The sequence below is a fragment of the Mycteria americana genome, chromosome 5 (assembly GCF_035582795.1).
Source record: "Mycteria americana isolate JAX WOST 10 ecotype Jacksonville Zoo and Gardens chromosome 5, USCA_MyAme_1.0, whole genome shotgun sequence".
In the NCBI taxonomy this organism is placed as follows: domain Eukaryota; kingdom Metazoa; phylum Chordata; class Aves; order Ciconiiformes; family Ciconiidae; genus Mycteria; species Mycteria americana.
The window spans coordinates 61742483-61763596 of record NC_134369.1 but is presented as its reverse complement, the minus strand read 5'-3'; the positions used below and the strand labels follow the sequence as shown (position 1 = coordinate 61763596).

The 21114-nt window shown below is 38.5% G+C and overlaps 1 protein-coding gene and 1 non-coding gene across 2 annotated transcripts; one reads left to right on the top strand and one right to left on the bottom strand.

Moving 5' to 3' along the window:
* Window positions 1–84: 84 nt before the first annotated feature.
* TRNAI-AAU (transfer RNA isoleucine (anticodon AAU)) lies at window positions 85–158 on the bottom strand. The gene has a single exon. It is a non-coding gene; the product is annotated as a tRNA-Ile (tRNA).
* A 538-nt stretch (window positions 159–696) lies between these two features.
* Window positions 697–17258, top strand: MOK (MOK protein kinase). Its single transcript, XM_075501638.1, has 9 exons — window positions 697–953; window positions 1454–1617; window positions 4733–4847; window positions 8373–8443; window positions 12194–12272; window positions 12749–12797; window positions 13748–13926; window positions 16350–16442; window positions 16858–17258. Exons 1-9 carry the CDS (start codon window positions 697–699, stop codon window positions 17066–17068), a joined length of 1218 nt encoding a protein of 405 aa, XP_075357753.1. The 3' UTR covers window positions 17069–17258.
* The last annotated feature ends 3856 nt before the right edge of the window (window positions 17259–21114 follow it).

The following is a 21114-nucleotide window of genomic DNA, read 5'->3' as shown; positions in this document are numbered from 1 at the left end:
CAGACACGGGTGGGGCGGATGGGCAGGCAGCCGCGGGGGCAAACTGAACCGGAGGGGCGGGGGATATAAAAAGAAACCACTGCTTGGCCCGTACGGGGATCGAACCCGCGACCTTGGCGTTATTAGCACCACGCTCTAACCAACTGAGCTAACCGGCCAGCTGATACCGCCGCCTCCCCCCGCGGGTGGAAAACGGCAGACTGGCCCCACCGCCCCCATCCTGGCCGGGGGACGGTGGGAGCGGCGACAGGCGGAGCGAGGGACCTCCCCGCCCCCCGGGAGCGCCGGAGCCGGGCCCGCACAGGTGGGAACACGCACGTAGCCGATCGGCTCAACCAGAAAGCACTCGGCCTCGCCTAGGGATGCAGCGCCTGGGAGGTAACAACCACCGCAGGCAGGTTTGTGGGGTGACTTCTTCACCTCTCAGTCAATAGGCTGATACTCCCCTAGGTTTTCTAGGATATGGTTCCAGTTTCATTTAATTACACAAAATACTTATTTGGGGCATTTATTTTAAAGCATTTACACTTCTGTCTGTTTAATGCACTGTTAGCATCTTAGTTTGCACGGACAAATGATTCACCTCTTCCTACTATTTTGCTTTTTACTACATATGCAGTATTTAAAAGACTTTTCCTCTCAGCTTTGAAGCCTACATTAAAATACATTACGTCCGTTTAACAAAAGGCAAACGCCATGGCAGGGGGTGGGGACGCCCCTCCAAAAGGCAGTTTTTTGGAGACCGGCTCACTACAGCTCGGTGAGGAGATCACGGTTCAGACGGAGCGGGGCCGCTGTCCAGATCCTCGTCTCTCCGTTTACTCCTCGTGCGAGCTGGACACTGGAGACGTGCCCTGCGCCCACCTAACCGGGCCAGAAAGCAAGCCCGCCTCGCTCGGACCTGCAGTGGCGCACGGAAACCACCAGGGACCAGGAGATCACCAACCATCAACGTGAGCTCGTCGGAGCGCTGCCGAGACCAAGCGCCTGCACCGGCCTTACCAACCTACGGCTCAACGCCACCGTCCCAGGAAGGACAGGCCCGTGGAGCGCGCGGAGAAGAATCGCTCCACACAAACGGAGACGCACGCAGCGGTATGAAGGCCGAAGGCCCGTGGCGAGGCGAACGCGCCAAGCCGCCACACGCTCCGTGGCCGACGGGGACACCCGCCACGCCGGCTCGCCCGCCCCGCGCCTCAGCGAGCAGCGCAGCGCAGCGCCGCGCAACGCCCCGCCCCGCCCCGCCCCGCCGCCGGCCGGACACCCCACGGCCCCAGCTCGGCCCCAGCGCCGCGCCAAAAGCGGAGTATGCGCAGTGCTCTTAGCAGAGGCGGGGCAATTAAGGCGGCTGCCCCTGCGTGGTGCCCACTGCGCGTGCGTCACCTGCCTCCCCTCCGGCCGGGCGGGTGTACTGCGCCTGTGTGGCCCGGCCTGTCGTGCGTAGCGGGAGGTGACGTCACTCACGGGGGCAGGGCCAGCGCCTGGGACGGGGAGCCGGAGCCTGCGCGGTTGCCAGGGTGACGGGAATACAACATGGCGCGCTGAGGGCCGGGCCGGGAGGCGCTTGGCGGTCGGGAGGGGGCCCGGCTGCTCTCTCGCTCACCCCGAGACCTGCAGGCGAGCGCAGGATGAACAGTAAGGGCGTGCGGGGGGAAGCAGCGGGCCCTGCTCGGTGTGGAGGCCGCGGGCAGAGGGCCCTTCCTCAGGGTTGGCGCGGGCCCGTGCGCCTCTGAGGAGGCCGGCCGTCACCGGCGACCCTGGCCCGAGGGGACCGGGGTCCCGGGCCGCGCGGGGAGCACCCGGGCTGAGGTGGTCGTAGGTGCTTTTGTAGTCCCTGGAAACCGCCATCACTGCAGCCCGTTGCCAGCTCCTAGATCTCCCTACCGAGACCGCGCATGTAAACGCTAGTCTCTCTCTGCATGCCAGTCCTCCTCTTCAACAGGGTGCACTTTCTCCCCCTCCTGTGAAGCAGTAGCCTGTCTGTCTTCTGGTTTCTCTAAGTACTTTATCAGAAATTGCTAAGTTTTCTCATTCTTTGTTCTGTAAGCATTTCCTTCCGTTACTTAGCATCCTTCTTCAAATCATCCCATGTCACATCCTACACATTTGGCATGTTTCCGAATGCAATAATTGTGTGCCATGGCCTTGTGACTGTGGCTGAACCTGAACTTCTTGTCACTTTCTTCATTTTTTTAGGTTATTTCTCTCTTCCCACATGCATCAATGTCATATTTAAATGTCATGGCTTTTTCTTCCTCGGCATCTTCGCAACAAAATATCTGCTTTAGGTTTTTATAATATCCTGGTTTGACTATTGTCGTGCTATCTTTTCTGTCATTTTGCATTGGATTCTTTAATTCCAAATGATGATTGAATTTCTGTGCTCTCTAGTTACAGTAATGAGGGTGTAGTCTTTGAATTCCATCCCTTGCCCATAATTTTAATTTACGTTGTTCTTAATTTCCTCTTGCACATTAAACTGTCCTTCTATTGAATGAGTACCTCTCTGCCATTTTCATGGCCACTTTTTTGGTGTTAGACTAGTTCAGATTGCTACAACTTATTCTTCCTAACCTTTATCTGCCTTTCCGCTAACCATTGTAAGCCTGAACATCTGTGTGTGCTGAAACAGAGGGGAGGGAAGGAAGACATTAGGTAATGTCTAGCTTGTTATAGATGCCATGAAAGAATTGCTAACTAGCGATTAGGTCTTCTTTATTCTTTAACGTTATATGCAAGTGTAATTAAAACACTGTTTATTTAATTTCATCCTCAAAGCTTCAGTCTTAAAATGCTGATAAAATTTTTAACCGCTTTAAATTAAAAATTTCTATCATTCTTCATCTTTGAGTACCACAAATTTGGGTAAACTAACTGGTAATTAGTTTTGTTTTGTAGCTGTAGTACATTTCATAGCTTAAAATTGACACACTTTGGCCTGACTGTTCTCTTTCAGTGTGTGTTTGAAGCCCATTGTTTTGGTGGGGGCTTTTCTGCCACCTGGTCACTTTTGAAGGATCAGTTATGTGGTGCTGCAGTGGATTTTTAAGAATCTCCAGAAATCTTGGCTTGTGGACGCAAATTTAAAATTTGTATTAAATTGTTATTACCTTTGAAGTCTAAACTTTATTTCTTCTTATTCTATATAAACTTTTATGTTATTATTCTTACAATGTCTGAGTTCCTTTCAGCTTCTCATTAAACGATAACTAACTTGTCACATGATTGTTCTCATTTTCTCCCTAGGAGAAAACCTCTCTCATCTTCAGTGACCTGTTTTGTTGAGTTTACACATTGATTTTGTGCATCAGAGAGACATTTCAAATAATGCAATTTTCAAATAATGCAAAGTAACTTTTCCCTCCGCAAAATTTCTTGGCAGGCTTTCTCCGCTGTGAGGCTGTATTTATACTTGTAAATTAAACATATCTGGAAATCTTCTTGGACACAAAGAGCAACTGGCATGAAATGGCCCACATCTATGCTAGTAAACTCTCTTATCTTCCAAAACAAGGCAGTAGGACAGAAACTGCTTGACGAATGACCTTAGAAGGAGTCCTCACATCAGGTTGGGAAGGTGCCTAGGAGAGTGGTGGTTGTCAGAGGCCAAATCCATGTTGTCACAGTAACTAATACAGACAACTACACTTCATTGAATTTACTGCTATCGACATAGCTTAGGACTCCTACAGTTATTCTGACTCCCATAAAGGGTTGAATATGATAAAAGAGGTTTCGTACTCTGCCTCCCTCATAATGGGGTTTGGATCTTTCTTAAATAATAAGACTATGTCAAAAGCAACAGCAGCATAAAGCTAACCAGAATTGGGTTTTGCTTAGATGAAATTACTGGAAGAATTATCAAGGATAGAATCTGTAGGTGCTAAAAATCAAGGGAAACAGGAGGTCAAAGTGGGTGAAGGGAACCAGGCAGTGGGATTGGTAAGGAACAGTTAATCACAAAGCTGAAGGAGAATAAAGGAGGAAAGAAAAGCAACATCAGTTCTAAAGGAAAAGAGGAAAAGACTCAGAAATTAATATAAAAAAGCTTTCTTCATAACCCTTATGTTATCTGCTTCATTTCTTAAAATTCTGCAGAACTAGAATTGACTGATTTTCACATCCTTTTGTTTGGTACACTTCATTATTAAAGCCAAGCATTATTTTTGGCCTAGTGCAAAACTCATATCTGAATTTAATATAGGAATAAAGCTTTAAAATCAGCAACTACTTTTCTTCAAAAAAAGCAAAACCAAAACCAAACAAAAAACCCCATCCCAAACCCAAAAAACCCCCACCAAAACAACCAAAAAACCCATGTTGGAACAATGACAAGATCCACTTGCTTTTCAAGATGTTTTTATATTTCCAGTACAACGTAAATAAAGGGGGGTTTTGGTGAAAGAAGCAAAGAATAAGTTCAGGTATGAGTTGCTAATGTGCTGCAGCAGAAAAAAGGTACATGAAGTGCTGCGTGCAGAGGCATCGCATCTCTGAGCAAGGAGGTAGTAGTTTATTGTCTAAGATTGAATTATGGTATTTTACTTTCAGGAATATAGATTTCTATAATATGGGCAACAAAACTTCATTTGCTGTTATACGTGTTAACAAAAAAACCCCTTTTATTTAAAAATTTTCCATTAGAATTTAAGAAGTCAAGTATGGATTAATATGCAGTCTTCATAACAATTTCTATTTTAAACATACTGAAACAGTATATTTTTGGTTTTAGAATATAAACCAGTTGGTAAGATAGGAGAGGGAACATTTTCTAATGTTCTGAAGACACTGAGTCTTAGGGATGGAAAGTACTATGCATGTAAATATATGAAGCAACATCTTGAAAGGTATGCATAATTTATTATAGTACTTGTTTAAATTCGGTGGGGAAATGTGAAATTAAGACCAAGTGAAGTTTTTTGAATACACATGTATTAAAAAGGTTTTAATGTAGTACAGAAAGGGAACTCTGCTGCTGATTATGCAGGGCCTTCCCATTTGGCATTGGGGTTATTTCCTTGAGTACTCTAATTGATGTCATCCACTGTACTGAATGCCACTGGGTCGAGGGTGAAATGGGAAGAATGAGGACTAAATAGTTGATTTCTGCTTTTCCAAATGCACTGAATATACTTGTGCTGTTTTTCTTTTTGCTGTAAATAATAATAGGAGGAGGAAATGTGTTAGTCTTCCCCCTGGACAATACTTTTTTCCAGTCTTACTTCAAATACTGTTTTAATGCAAGTTAAAAACACTGTATTTAGCCTTAGTCCATGTATAGCATTAGTTCTACTTCATATTTGCATTTATATTTAATTACATCCATCAGCAAGATGCTATTTGGTCACAAAATAGGTGCTTTTTATCGGTTAGGAAAATAGAGGAGAGGGCTGTGTGGAAGTAGACATGGGCTTGACATTCTCCTCCAAATATGTAAGTGCCAAACAATGCCTTTTGGGTCACTGACTTTATATTCTCGGTTAAATATACTAATTTCCTAGTGAAATCAGTGGGAGTGACACATTTGTACATACAAAGTAAAATGGGACATTTTGTTCTTAGGTGAGATTTCACAATGTAACTCAGAGCTTCAAAGGCTAAGGAAAAGTGGGAGCTCTGAAAAAATTACTGTAAGTTAAAAAAAAAAAGGAGAACTCAAATATCTTCAAGTAATGTGGCTTCTGATTCTCTATTGTGTTGTTAGGGAACTGTTGGTCCATTTATACATTACCTACAACTGACCAAATTGTCCAATCTATGATCAAAAGAGTATTTAAACTAACTGCTTCGCTACATCAAGGGCAAATGGTATACAATTTCGTGGTAGGGCATAACAATAGGGCCTAACAAGCAGAATCTCTTTTTCATGTAGCATGTTTAAAACATCTTTTAGGCCTTTAACCCTTTGATAAATTGACTGACAAATTCTTTTGATGAAATGACTCTTTAAGCAGCAGATAACAGTTTTAAACAGAACCTGCCTGTACAAGGTATTTCTCCTAGTTTCAAATTGGAAACTATTGTTTTGGAGTTTAGCTTTAAGTCAGACTGTGAAAAGGCATATGTGTCCTGTTCTGATCCATTAAATAGTGTGCAAAGCAATTTGTTTCCTGCTTCCTCCCCAGAGTTTCATGTAGTAGCATGTAGTTTTGTTGTTTATTAAAGTCTAGGAGGGCAACATCATAATTAAACAATAGTTGAATAGTGTCTATTTTTCATGTAAGAGGTTACCATCAAATCTTAATTTTAAATGTTAAATCTGGCAAGGCTAGATTGTCACTTTCAGCATCATGCTGAGCAGTAGTTGGAATGTATGCTACACCAACACAGAGTAAACAGTATGATATATACTATTAGGCAACACAAAATTCCTCCCAGATAGCTCCTTGGCATGGCAACTGATGTCCGGAGCACAATACATTACTATGTACCTTGTTTGGGTAAGTCCAGCTACTCCAGACTGCAAGAAGGAATAAAGCCATTCTCCGAATTACTGTTTTGCTCTATAAAGAAATAAAGTAGGCAAACAATTCATCAGGTCCTGCATTTGAGAGTTCAATTACAGACTAAAGTGGAGTAGATTCTGACAGTCTCATGGCAGGGAAGAAAGACAATTATAATCCAGTCCCTGATTGCAAGTCAGTCTTCCTCTTTTCTTTTTAATTCAACATTAGTATGGAACAAGTGAGTAATCTGAGAGAAATACAACCGCTAAGGAGGCTGAGTCCACATCTTAAAATCCTTATGTTACATGAAGTTGTTTTGGAAGTATGGTGCATTCATTTCTTTCTTTCTTATTCCTTTATTTGAACGATATTCAGTAACTTTTGGCTCTAGAGGCAACCTGTAGACACTTAACCAGCTTTTTATTCCAACAGAAAGAAGAAAACAACAAATTTCTCAAATTCTGAAGTCTTCATGCCTTTTTTGTTAAGAAAATCTGATGTAGCTCTCACTTTCTCTTGCTCTTTTGCAGCAGACCAAAAATATTTCAACATCAGTATTAAAATTACAGACAAGATATATTTTAAGCATAGCTAAACTTCATATCATAATATGTAATACTTGCTGGTGATTTCAACCCATGTCCCGTATCCAGTGAATGCTTTAACTGCACAGTATCATGTCTACTGGAGACAGTATTTTGGTAAGGCACACTCAGAGCTTATCTGCTGCAATAGGCTCTGGTACTTCAAGGATCTTGGTTTGACTTGTCTGTTTGAACTAGGGATCCAAGCAAACTATTTGGCAGTATCATTTCGTAGGCAACTTTACGGACACCCCTTTGCAAATAACAGAAGTTTAGACCTCTGAATTAGGCAGCAGCTGAGCTACGAATTTGGAAAGAGATCAATCAGTGATGAAGTTGGGTTCTTTAGCCTTATTAGGCACTTAAGTGTCTTCTGGGGACATGTTCTGTCTCACAAAGAGATCAGGTTTTATGACAGCATTTACTCCATTACTGTGCATTACACTTCATCACTATGCAACAGCAGACATATACTTCATTATTCAAATACTTGACACAAAACTTGTTGATTGCTTGAAAATATTTTTTGCTTGTTCTTCAGGCTGTCTTATTCCTCTGCTCAAGGCTCTGGTACTATACTGTTATTGACAGTCCCGTTTTGTACAAATATATGGAAAGCCGGTAATCGTGTCAGCAGCTTAGCTTTCTGGAATTCTCAGCTTCAGCTGCTGTGTTGTTAGCGAAGTGTAATCCAGATGGCCAGCCAGCTCGCCTAGCTCTTTCACAGTCTGTCTGCAAACTGAATTGCAGATTGTACCCTCAACCTTTTGCTGTCTGGGTTAATGGAACATTGCAGAGGGGATGTACTTTAAGGCAATTATCTTATAAGAAAAACTGAAGACCTAAAGACGTCTGCCTCTGCAAGGCAGTGAAATGGAAAATAAAGTGTCGGATGCATTATCATATCATGATAATACTTAAAACTGCTGTTGTCAGCAAAACACAAATTCCAGTCAGATACTCATTTCCATGCAATAGAAGACTACTGGTGACCTAACTAGAAAGTATTTTCATATATGGTGTAATGGCTTTCTTATCTTTTATTGTAAGATTGTATCATTTAATTTACTGAAAATTTCTTGATACTGAACACTGTGATATGCCCAGAAAACATGCCTTCAAGTAACTTCACAGAGTAAATCAGTTAACTTTTGCAATGGACACTTTGGATAGTATAAACTAAAACTATGAAATCTCAGACCCTAAGTTGAAAAAATTCTATGAGAAAGTATCAATTAAAAATGAAAATGTCCGTTTTAATACTGGTTAAACTAAGTACTTTTTTCTATGCAGTGTACAAATCAACAGTTCTAGCTTAAAGTCTCCTTATCTGTTTCTTCAGTGATAAAAAAGCTGGATCCCTTTCACTGATATGTGAACTCATGGACAAGAATATTTATGAGCTGATAAAAGGTATGTAGTATATGCTTAAGAAACACACAAACCCTTCTTGTATAGATCAAAAAGTGGAATTAATTATTTTTCACTTGGTTTTTCACCGTTATGTATTATAAAATTCACAGGGAAATGTTGTGCCATACTGCTTTACTCTTTATTTCTTTCCAGTGCAATATACCCACTTGTTTAAGGCACGGATGCATGCAGAAGGTTTCTAATGAGTCAGGTCAATGGCCATCTATTTCTACAGTCAAACTTTACATGAAAACAGGGAAACAATCTTGACTGCAAAACACAAAATAATTGCTTTATGTTACAAAAAGTACAACTTAAGGTTGTTTGGTTCTTTGTTAGATCAGGACTGTAATGATGTAACAAGAAAATTATTGCCATTTGTTTCAAAAACTACTGAGTCAATCAATAATGATTTTCAGTTTTTATATCTAGTAAAAATGCCTTTTACCAAGTTTTCTCTATAAAATAACATTGTTCCCTGAAACCTCCTATATTTAAAAATTCTGGAGCTGTTTGTTGAAGCAGATGGGAGACCATAAAGTTTAAGGAAGAGTTCCTACAAAAAAGTTTAGAACAAAAGCCAATTTAAAACCAGATCTCATATAGACACCAAAGGAGTTGGATACAGCAAATGAAGGGGCACTTACTTATAATTCAATATTAAAAGAGGATTTTCTTTCTGCATAATTAAAAATTTGTAATGTCTTAACAGTTGGGAGATTCATTTAAATAACTGAGCATGCAACTCTCATTCAGTGTAATAGAACAGATAAAAGACTTGCTCCCAAACATTATGTTAGTGACACTGAGTATTCAGATCTCTAACAAAAGGAGTAACCCTGTTCCCGACCTAGATAAGAATTTGAGGTTAAAATACAGTTGTTTGCTGATCACTGAAGCAGACATGAATATTTGCTGGTTTTAATAAGACATTTTATTTTTCTAGGATAAGTTTGTTAAGTTGTAAAGTCAGAGTAATAGCTTATAAGAAAGAGGCCTTTCTGGACAGTAAATTAATCCAGTGCATTAAAAACAATCCTGCATCTTCTCCTTCCAGGAAAGATACTGTACTTCAGTTATGAAAAACCACAATGTTTATGTTTGTTCTTTAACTGCCTTTTTTTTTTTCCTCAGAGTATTTGGTTACATTTCTCAGTCTTTCTCTCATTCTTTACACATGAAAAAGCCTGCTATATTAAGCATTGTATACAGATGGAAATTAGTCTAATACTTTCAGTATGTTCTGCTATGTTTTTTTATTTTAAAATACAGTTTTTATCAAATTCAAATTTTCCATAAGAAGATTGGTTTTCTGCCACTTAGTTTTAAAAACCTCGTTTTTTATGGCATGGTGAATCAGTTCAAAATGAAATCTGCGTTCAATTGTAATCTGAAATGCTGCAGTTAGGGGTTATCTAAACATTAATCTGGGTCTACCTGAACTTCTATAAATTGCTGGTTCTTCTTTCTGTGCTAGATTTTGTGTCTGGACTGTGTTTCCCATGAGACAACATCTTTTTTTCACCTTGTACAAGGTGGTGGCACATGGGGTGGAGCTTGTCAAATCATAGAATAAAATGGGAAAATGAACAACAGATTGATATGGAGATTATCATAAATAAAAAAAAGTATTTTGATATTTTGAAGTAGTAAAGTATTTCATTTGTGTCAAGTGTTTTGCATTTTTCAGAAATTAATTTTGGAGTTTCAAAGTAGACGTGTCAATGCCAAAATTTCCTATGGGGCAGAAATAGTTTTTTATTTGTTTTCTCCCCTAAACAACTCTATTTGTGGCTTATTGCAAAGTCAAGAAATGTAACATGTGGCAGTCATTTCAAACAATAAATATGGCAAAAATTCCAAGGACATAATTATATTGGAAAATTAATCTTAGTTCTGAGCCAGAACACCTATTGACTGAGGATATCTAGATAACAATGGCAAGTAGAAGGAGGTCCTTGTGAATTTTCAGTGTTGTGATTTGAAGGAGTGCATTACTAATTTGTAGAACAATTACATTGTGTTCATTAGTGATGCTCTGTCACAAAATAGTTTTCAGAGTGTACAAAAGTAGTTATATTTCAGATGATTTGTAGTCTGTTGTAAATTTCTACAATGTCCAGTAATGCGAATGCTTGTCATTTTCTGACTACTCTGAATCTTGCAAAATTAAGTTTAATACAGGTGCAGAGCAACTTAAAAAAGCTTTAAGTTAGAAAAATTTAGAGGGAAGCATGGTTTGTTTGAAATTTTGTAATGAAGAAAAACTTGAAGCAGGGGTTGACTGAAGATGAATTTCTAACTTCACAAGGTGTATGGAGACACTTCTGTAATTAGGAGAACAGTTCACTGTAATGCTACCAATGTGAAAAGTTGATCCTTTTGTTTTTTTCCTTAATAAACCGACAGATCCATGTTGTTACAATCAAGACAAAGCTATTTGTCTTTACACAAAGTCATAATACTCTTGCTATTAATTTATAGTGGTATCACAAGTCATTTAATAACTGAAAAACAGTCTTGCCTTTTGTTTAATCAAGAACAGTTTGGTCATTTAAAGCAATGAAAAAAATATGGCTCAGAGAGAGGTGGGGAAGATGCCTCAAGCAAAAACAATTGTAGCCTCAAGTGCCGCTGCCTTACGATTTGCTTCATCATTACTTCCAACTAAGGTTTCTCTAATGATAAATCTGGAAGTAGAAGAGCATCTGCTCCAGATTTTACTTGTGACCTGTAATGAAAAAACAATTGAGCACAGCTCCTTTTTAGGAAGGCCTGATTTTTTAAAATACTAATAATAATCTGAGTCGGTTTGAATAGCTGCATTTTATAAAATCCTTTCTACTATAAGTGACAAAAATCCTGATGTTGAAAACACTATTTATCTCTACTGGGGTAATAATACTACAATTCCTGATGTAAATGGTACTCCATTTCAAGTGCTTTGTTATCTAATCCTGCTCAGGGGATTATGTGGCTGACTGGAGGAGTACTGTAATCAGTGAGGAACACAAGGCCTGCTGGCTGCTCGGACTTGCAGCCTCAATGAGTTAGTGTCCTGATAATCTCCCTCCGCCTCCCCAGCCAATTACTCATACTACTGTCATCAGGCAGATCAGTACCTGCTTTGTTTTTAAAAAATGTGATCATTTTTGCCTCCCTTTATGACATTGCAGCGTTACATAAAGGCATTACAGCAAGATTAAAAGGCCTTTGGAGCCTATAAAAGAAAAAAGCTGAGTAGTTACTGAACGGCTCTGAAAAATACATACATTTTATAACTGTTGTTACTGTGCAACGGCAATAGCAAGCCAAACTACATAGGTTAACCTTTAATTTGCAAGTCAAATGTGAATCACGGTCATTTAAGCATTGCAGTAATTTGAGGTGATTGATACGAATCTTGAACCTTAAGGACAATTACGTTGTTTAGAGAGGAAATTAGATGCTTAGAAGTGAAATAGTGCAGTTCTGTTAGAACTTGGGGAAACAGGTACTGCAAGAAAAACATGCAGTAAAAGCTAAGGCAGATTACAGACTATTGAATTGACAGTTGTTAGCTGAGCTATTCTGGTGCACACTGAAATCTAAGTTATGTCTGAAGTTGAGTGAAAAATGGATTACAAAGCTAGCTATAAATGACAGAAGTAGGATAACTGAAAAAGGGAATATCAATGCACTATTGGAAGCTGAAGAGTAATTTTTTTGTATTCAGTTGTTTGCTAAAAAGGACTTGAAATTTAATTCTAGGAAGGAGAAAGCCATTACCTGAAAAAAAAATTAAGAACTACATGTACCAGTTATGCAAATCTCTTGATTACGTACCTAGGTAAGAGAGCTGGTTCAGCAACAGCTTTACAGTAAATGTATCATGCATTTATTTCAGGGTCATCTCTAAACAGAGACATATAATTGTCTGGGGCAGCAGACTGCTGCAGGGAGAAAAAAGGCTGTTGCCCAGAGGCCTCTTTGCCTGTAGCAGAGCCCTGGAAGGCAGCAAGCAGGCAGCCCACGCTGCTGCAGGAAGCCCTCCTGGCAGGGGGAGGCCCTTGCAAGCCTTTGGTCACCCTGGTGGGAGCAAAAGCAGAAAGCCTGGCCGCCCCTTCCTGGACTGCCCTTTCCCCATTCCCATACCTGTAGCTGTTGTCTCACCATGGTGGCAAAATGCAATTTTTTTACTATGCTGTTGGTAAGTTTGAAGAAAGTGTTATTTTCTTTAAGTATTTTTCTACAAATAACTGGAAGCACTGATAATGTTTATCTTTTTACTGAACTCTTCTTTCTGGTGTGTTTATATTGGTACAGAAATGGGATATTTCACAGAGATGTGAAACCAGAAAACATATTAATAAAGGTAACTAATTTTATGTGAGAATATTTAACTGAAAGTGAAGTATATCAGTATTTTTCTCTTTACTCTGAGAAGGTAATGCTTCTTCATGAATAAAAGTACAGTTTTTAAAAAATATATATAGACAGTTACTTCTAATACCGTACTGCTGATCTAGAGGAATGAATTTGTTTGTTTTCCACTCTAGAGGAATGAATGAGTTTGTTATTGGCTACAACCTGAAATGAATCAGATGCAATACAGCCTGCATGTGTTCCAATCTAAAAACCTGTTCTTTATCCTCTATTAATTTATATTTTCCTTTCTGTGTTAACAAGTGATGGGGTTCAGTTCTGCAGCCCTTTCCTTCTACATTCAATTCCTATGTTTAATGGAAGTTGCTCATACAAAAGAGAGCAGAAGGTATTAGCTTTCAGAAGATTTCTTCACTGAATCTGTTCTCCTGACAGTTTCAGAATGTTATTTTGCTAATGTCTGAAAAGCAAGGATTTCAAAATTCAGTTTATGAAATTTTATTTTCTGGAGGTAAATTTTTTCTTTTAAGTCTTAGAAGCGTACAGGAGAAGCCGTTACAAAGAGAAGCAAAAGCTACCTATTATATCACTGCTAACCACAAGAACTGGAAGAAAATAACTTAATCCGGATGTCCTATTTAGCAGTCTTCCCTTCAGTAACAGTCCGTATGATTTTCAATTAACTCTTAGCTGTTTCTTTTAATGATGTACAGAATGGTATTTGCACATATTATGGGACGCAGATATCTTCAAGCCTGGAGCTACTTGCTATTTAAATGCAGTTTTACTGCTTTAATACTACCCCTGGGATTTCTGAAAGTTTATTCTTAAAGTAATCTGTGATTTCTTTTATGATGACTACTTCACACATGTAAGGAAAATCTTTGCTTGAATATTTCAGTGTTTCTAATTTGTCAAAATACTTTCTTTATTTTGCAGCAGAATACCCTGAAGTTAGGAGATGTTGGATCTTGTAGGAGTATCTATTCTAAGCAGCCACATACAGAATGTATCTCTACACGCTGGTACCAAGCACCTGAATGCTTACTTACAAATGGCTACTGTAGTTACAAAATCAGTATGTGGAGCGCTGGCTGTGTTTTCTATGAAATCACAAGGTACAGTGTTCAGTGGAGGGTCTTGCTTATTGTTAATCAAGCAAATCAAAGGTAAATAACTCAAATAAGGAGCACGTGGTATGGGTAATATGATCTTTGTTTCCATGGTTTTGTGGAAGCTTCTTCTGTGATTAGTCTGCAGGGTTCATGAGGCAGTAATCCTGTCTTGTCTGGCACTCTCTTCGCCCTATGTCAGGTTAGTAATAAAGCAGTTGGGTGTTCAAGACAACATAGCACCAACAAATATTATTTACAAGTAAAATAACATTTTTGAACTGTTGGTTGTTTTGTTGCTGTTTTGGTTTTTGTTTCTTTTTTCCCATTAGCTTCATATTTGAGTTTGGTAAAAATGTGTTTTCTCTGCTTTATCTCTGAATAGAGTATGGCTCATTTCCTGTCATGGGCATCGCTAACTATCCTCAATCTTGTTAATGCACTTGATGGTAGAATTTTTCCCTCTTTTTTTGACTTACTATTCTGCAAAAACAGGGGAGATTAGAGAATACACTCCCTTTGATTTACTGCTTTGATTTATAATATAGTGTGTTTAAGGACCTTATGTCCTGGAATATTTTAAAGTCGGATTCTGATGAAGGAAGAGTTCAGGAAAACCCAGATTAAAGTCCTTTAAGCTTTTTGATGATGATGAAACCATAACTCAAAAATTTTATCACTGGTCTTCAAGAAAAAAGGAAAAATAACCACCATGAGTATTTCTCCAATATCTTGGTGCCCTAGCAACAGCAGCAGTTCTTCTTTATTCTCCTCCCACACTGCTGTCTCTGATATGCAACCAGGAGTGGTAACATTTGCTTTGCTTCTTTCTTCCTCCTCCACATGGCAAGTGCAGCTGCTGCCATCACCATCACATTAAATGACAACCCTTATGCTTTGCCTGCTAACTTGTAGAAACAGTTCTACTTCGGTCAGAAAACTGTTAACAGAAAAATCCCAAATGTGGTGGTTCTCTTGCAAAGTAAATTGGGCCCAAAAGCTTTAAAAATGCTGTGTTTTTCCATTTCAATTTGAATGAGGTGGGCTTTGAAGTTTGGCAAGAAAATTACACGCTGCAAACTTAAAGTTTTCTTAGGGCAAAAAACCTTACAGAGATTTCCTCATAATTTTGGCCTAATGTAACAAATTTCATTCTTTGCAACCACTGCACATTTTCAGAGACCTCATAGATGTGTTCAGAGAGAAATGAGGGATGTTTATTGGAAATTACTGAATTAAAAAAGACACAGCCTTGCCAAGCTAAAGAAAGCTATGGACAGGCTTGTTTCTTTTTAAGTGGATTTTGCAGTTTTTGCTGTTGAACATTTGTGTAAGCCTTTATGCTTTATGCATGCTTACACATGCATTGCGTAAGAATTTTTAGTCTTTTACTCAACCATGCTTATCTTTCAAATCTTGGTCTCCCTCTTTCTGTTCCTTATAAATCATGGTTCCTGGATTACATTTTTTGTGGATTGCACAGTTGTTCTTCCCCAAGTTATAGCTTTACCTTTAGAGACAGCACATTTTTGTAGATCACACAAAAGCCACTCCCAACTGCTTGTCTTGATATAGCTGCACAACATGAATCAGATCTCTCTTCTCTCCTTCCTCTACCCAAAGCTTTATAAAGACATTCAGAGAAGTGTGCAGCCAGCTGTTTGACTGAATTTGCAAACAGTTAAAAGAAGTTTCCTCCTTCTACAAAGAGGGCTGAATGTATTGCTTTCAAGAATCACGTGGTGCTACTGAAGTGTTTCTTAAATTATAAGCCCAAGGAAATGCTCTGCTAACGTGGAAAAAGGCAACATGTGCAAGAAACAAATGTTAGTGGACCTAACTTGTTAAGTCAGATTGCTCTATTGATAACAATGTTTTCAAGGACTCTATGCAAGTTTTATATTAACGGAGGATCAAGCTCAGGAATGCAGTTCAAATTACCATCTTTCCAGTATTGCTGCTTGCAAAGAATCTGTGTGTTAGCAATGGAATGTTTCTTATATATTTCTATGTGCATACACACAACAAGAGGGACTGCTTGACTCTGCTGTCTTAAAATGAGGAAAACACATTGTCTTCTGGGATCTGCCACTTCACCAGAAGAAAACACAATCCCATATCCATTGCCTTTCACCAGGAGGGATGTTGTCTTTACATATTTTACCCCAAACCTGTAAGGGTAAACTACAGGTTTCTGTTTAATAACCCAAACTACTCTTTCCATCCAAACATGCAGTTGTATTAATCTGCTCCTCACGTGTTATCCTTCAGTTGTTGGTTGCTATTAAACTGTCCACAAATGAATAATTCTAAAATGTATCTTCCTCATAAATGAAAATTTTTAACTGAAGTGGCAGCTATGCCACTTACACTAGTTTAACTAGTGTCTTCTCTAGTGCTAATACCATCTCTTACCTTGCAGTTTTCAGCTTCTTTCCCGGACCTAATGAGCTGGACCAAATTTCAAAAATCCATTATGTTATAGGCACTCCTGCTAATAAAACTCTGGACAAGTTCAAGCAGTAAGTATGCACTCCCATAGTTATTAATCTGTTCAAATATCCACAATATAACTGTACAACTGCGTGCAATTTCTGCTCAGGGAGCCACCAAAATATCTAATACTGTTGTGACAGCTGCTGACCAAAGAGCAATGTCTTCTATCCCTACCCAGAGATAGTCACGCATTCGTGATCCTTGTAGGCAGAGCAGAGGAAATCTGAGCCTGTATCAATCTTATTTGGCCTTTTATTTCCATAGTATCTTTAAGGCCAATGACATAATTTGTTCAGAAAGAAAACTTTTTTTTTCCCCAAGTATTACTTACTTGTCCCTAATAAATGATTACTTAAATCAGATGAGAACAATTTTTTTTTCAGTAAATTGTAATTCTCTCTGAATATGCATGAATAACTGTTCTCAGCTTGCTTGACACAGGTCAACAATTGTGAGTTTTGATTTCCCCTTTAAAAAAGGGAAAGGAATACCTCGTCTTGTACACAATTTGTCTTCCAAAGGCTTCTCTCTCCTGTATGCAATGATAAAATACGATCCTGATGAGAGAATTGCTGCCCATCAAGCATTACAACACCCTTATTTTCGAGAACTCTGGCAAGTGACTTCAAGTCGCTTCAGTCCTGAAGACTAAAATTAAAAAGCGGGGGGAGCGCTGTGTGCTTATTATTTAAAGTGGACTGAAATGAAGTTTGCTTACAGTGCTAGTGCTTAGCTTGCAATACAATGAACATAATTCAGTCACCATAATTCTTTGAATTGAGTCCAAAGTTCACCTAAAGCACAACTGATGTTTTTCTCTTTTTTTTCCCTTTTTTCCCCAAACTTTCTAGGGCAGCTGATACACAAGCTTTGGCCATGCACAAAAAAATAAGATTACTAGGAAATACAGCAGGGCAAGTACCTCTGCGTTTGTAGCAAATTTCAAAGGAAAGTCAAAGACAGGTAATATTTAAGTGGAAGAATTGTCAGCCCATTTAGAGAAAGTAATTTGTGACACTGAGCTTGTTAGCTAGAAACAAATGTTTTACTGAAGCTGATTACATGGTTTTATTCAGTCTGCCTAAACACTGATCTTTAGTGGGTCTGATGCAGTTCCACCCCCCGCAAGCCCTGAAAATAATGACTTAGAATTTAGAAGCTGTGATACCACATAATCCCTTCAGTAGACGGTTGTAGTAGTTGCTGTTACTTAGAAGGTCAGTTCCATGGTTGTTTTAGAATATCTTCATCCTCTTCTTTTGCTGTCTGCCTTTGAGTTAAAACGTTGTACAGATGAAGTTGTAGCACAGACAGAAAATGTGCTTTTGCCTTTTCAGGCCTTCAGTCTACATTTTGAACAGGTTGTTTGGGTTTTTTTTAACTTAATTATCCTGTATTTAGATATCTGGGAAAATCCGAAATTTATATTTGACACTGGAAATAAAAAAATTAAAGCCTGATTAAAAGTTCTGGCAAACTAAAACTTTGTTTATATCCAAGCTATGTGAAAAATACTCAACATGTTCACTCCTAAGGATTCACTATACCTGCAGGGTGAGATAGAAGTTAGTACTACATGAGAAACTCTCAAATACAGGTTTTTCTCAAAAAACCAAATTACAGTAGCAAAAAATATTATACATTATTTTCTGCTGTGCATTTAACCTTGAAAGCATGAACTTCCATAGAAGCAGCCACTTTTTCACCAATTTAGTTCTGGGGTTCATCAATGTGGGCTTTGTAAGAAGTTCCTTCAGGAAAAATTGCAAGAAACATCAAGTGAGGTAGCAATTTTTAAAAAAGAATTAGCTGAAGTAGTATTTGGCTGTTATTTTTTTTCTGATTATTTGGATTTTCTCTTTTAATTTGATTCCTTAAGATGTACTCGGAAAGAAACTGATTCTTGTTTATTTATTTTAAAAGCATTCTCTTAGGAAAGTCTAGGAAAAACCAAACAACATGGACTTCCTGGTGAAGAATTACCAAAATTAAATCTTTCTGGAGTAACTGACTCCCTGTCCGCCTACTACATTGCATACAGTTTTATGGGCACCTAAGGAAACTGGTGAAACCCGTGTTACAGTCTGTTAGATTTATAGGATCAAATATTGATGTATAGCCTCTAACTTGCTCATGAAAGCGTAATAGCAAAATGTGTTTTACAGAGTGTATTTCAAACTTCTGTTGTTTCCTCAACAGTCTGAGAAACAGAAGGCAGTTAAGTCTTCCCCGAAACATTTCCACTTACCTGCTATAGAACGAAGCAGAGGAGGTTACTGACCACCTTGTGAAGTATTTGGAGTGTGAGGAAAAGCACAACTATGCAGTGAGAGAGCCAATCATGCTTCCGTTCAATGTTAGGGATCTAGCAAGAACAGCAGTGCCTTATTTTGTGTTTCTCTGATGATTTGTAGGAAAACCCCACAAGGTTATGAAGGGCTGCTTAGCTACCATTTTGGTATTCTGTTCCTGAAGGGTATCAATATTTAATTAAAGCATTGTTCTGGCAGAGCTTAGAGAGCACTCTGTATTGAACTTTCTAAGTATTTTTTCCTTTTAGAACCCGATGGAGGAGGAGGTTGGTTAAAAATAACATGAAAGGATTCTTTGAGCTTCACTATTAGGAATGGAATGTTATCTACAAAATACAAGTTTTCATATTATATTATAAATGACAGCTAACTTTTGTATACTTTTTAGATGTAAAAAAATTTTATTTTTCAGTCAACTCTGGAAAGTATTCACCTCCCGTATTCAATAACTTCAACCTCAAGTTTTATTGAGAATGTGCAGATTACGCAATCATATGAGATACTTGATTTTGATGCAATTTCTGTAACTGCTGAATATTTTTATATAACTAATCTAGCTAAAAGCTAAAGCAACTTTTTATCTGATTCAAAAGCAAATAAAATTTAGTCATAGTTTTCTTCAAGCCATTGATGGTAATATTAATCAAAAATTTTAACAGTGACTGATATTGCAGCTAGTTGCTTAAAAGAGCAGTAAAGGCATGTATCTTATGTTTCAGAAATTTTGCACACAGATCATCAGTCACAATTTAATATAATGTTACTGTTTCCTAGTGCTACAAAATGTAAGAGTTAAAAGGCAGTGGTTTTTATCTTACTTGGAAAGAGTAGTTACTGCAATTTGATACCATTGGTTTTAAAACTCCCGAGATCTCCTAAAAATTTGCAATAATTAAGTTGCAATACTTAAATTTGGTGATGTGTTACAAAACCATTTTGCTATTTAAAAAATCCCAATGAATTTGTGCAAGTCTTAGCTTAGCTGGGGTTTTAAAAATCTTCTGCCTACCACGTATGCATGCAAGACAGGTTTTACAAATAACTTTTTTTGGTTTTTTAATAGTTCTAAAAGTTACTCTGCTCATAATTGGGAAGTGATCAGCTTTTTTTCCAGTAACCAAACACCTCTGGGACTGCTGCTGCTGTTCAAAATTTTCTGTGCAACAAAAAAGTGCAAACCAAGCAAAGAGAAGGCAGGCAAGGGGCACGTTGTATTAAGAAGTCACTGCTGTGCGTGAGGCACTATGAAAAAAACGCACTGGGTAGCAGATCACATTAAAGTTACTAAGCCAACCCTTAGGCATCAACTTGAGATTGATGCTCTAAATCCAGACAAACTATTTATTCTCATCAGCTCAGATGCAGCTCAAACAATGCAGTAAAATACACATTAAGATTTTATAAAAATACTAGTCATCCAGAATAAAAGTTATGCCCATTTATGCTCTCAGCTCTCCTTCTGAGATTTTCTTAGGCTATGCATTTGTGCAAATAACAATTCTTCTCACTCAGTTAGAGGTTTTCCAGTAGGTGGCTTTTTTGTTGTGTTATTTTGGTTGGTTGGGTTTTTTTAAGAATTGGCATCTCAACGTTTGTAGGATTCTGTTGTGACTGCATTAGATCCTTGTTCTACCATTTAGCTTCTGCTTAACTTTGAGCATGCCCAAATTCCATATTGTAGCTTTTCAATGTGCGGAAGCTCATGAGACTCAAGTTCTTTATGAATCCTTTTGAGATCTACTGCTTAAAAGCATTTGTCTATCTTATGTTTATCTTCATGTTTTGAAGAAGGTATTATTTTCACATACTGTACTGAGGATCAACATGACATTTATTAGCAGATTATTTTTTTTAATGTGAAAATATTAGCAGGCTAACTGTTTGCGGTGCATACCATGGGAATAATTTTTTGGTATTGATTCAAATTTGACTATCCAAGTTGAATATCTTGCATCTGCATGATGGCCTACTGTACCTTTGCTCATTTTATTCCATTTCTTCATAGCAAAGTTTCAGAATATCAATAGCAAGAATGGAAAAACATCCCAACCCTGGCAAGAATTCTTGTAAAATAAGGCTATAGCACGTGAACAAGGCTCTGCAGAGAAACCTGTATTGCTGCTACTCATCCCAGGTATGCCAGGGGAATAGCAGATTTGTCTTACTACGATTGAACAAATACATAAACAGAGTTTTAGTTTTCTACACCAGTAGAGAAAGAACATCATAATAAAGGGAGAATTAAACAGCAGAACATAATGGTATAGCTAACTGCTCTTTCTCATTTTATTGACCACTCATACTGGATGGACGCTGTCTTCCTCCAGTTCTAAGCAGAAAATATGCTCCTGACCATGGTGTCTCAAAGCGCAGTGGGGGGTACATA

Excerpts from the sequence above, each read along its gene's own strand:
- MOK (XM_075501638.1), top strand. The coding sequence starts at position 697 with ATGGCAGGGGGTGGGGACGCCCCTCCAAAAGGCAGTTTTTTGGAGACC. Across the intron at positions 12,273-12,748 it reads TCTCTTGATTACGTACCTAG|AAATGGGATATTTCACAGAG; the intron begins GTAAGAGAGCTG and ends ATATTGGTACAG. Across the intron at positions 13,927-16,349 it reads GTTTTCTATGAAATCACAAG|CTTCTTTCCCGGACCTAATG; the intron begins GTACAGTGTTCA and ends TGCAGTTTTCAG.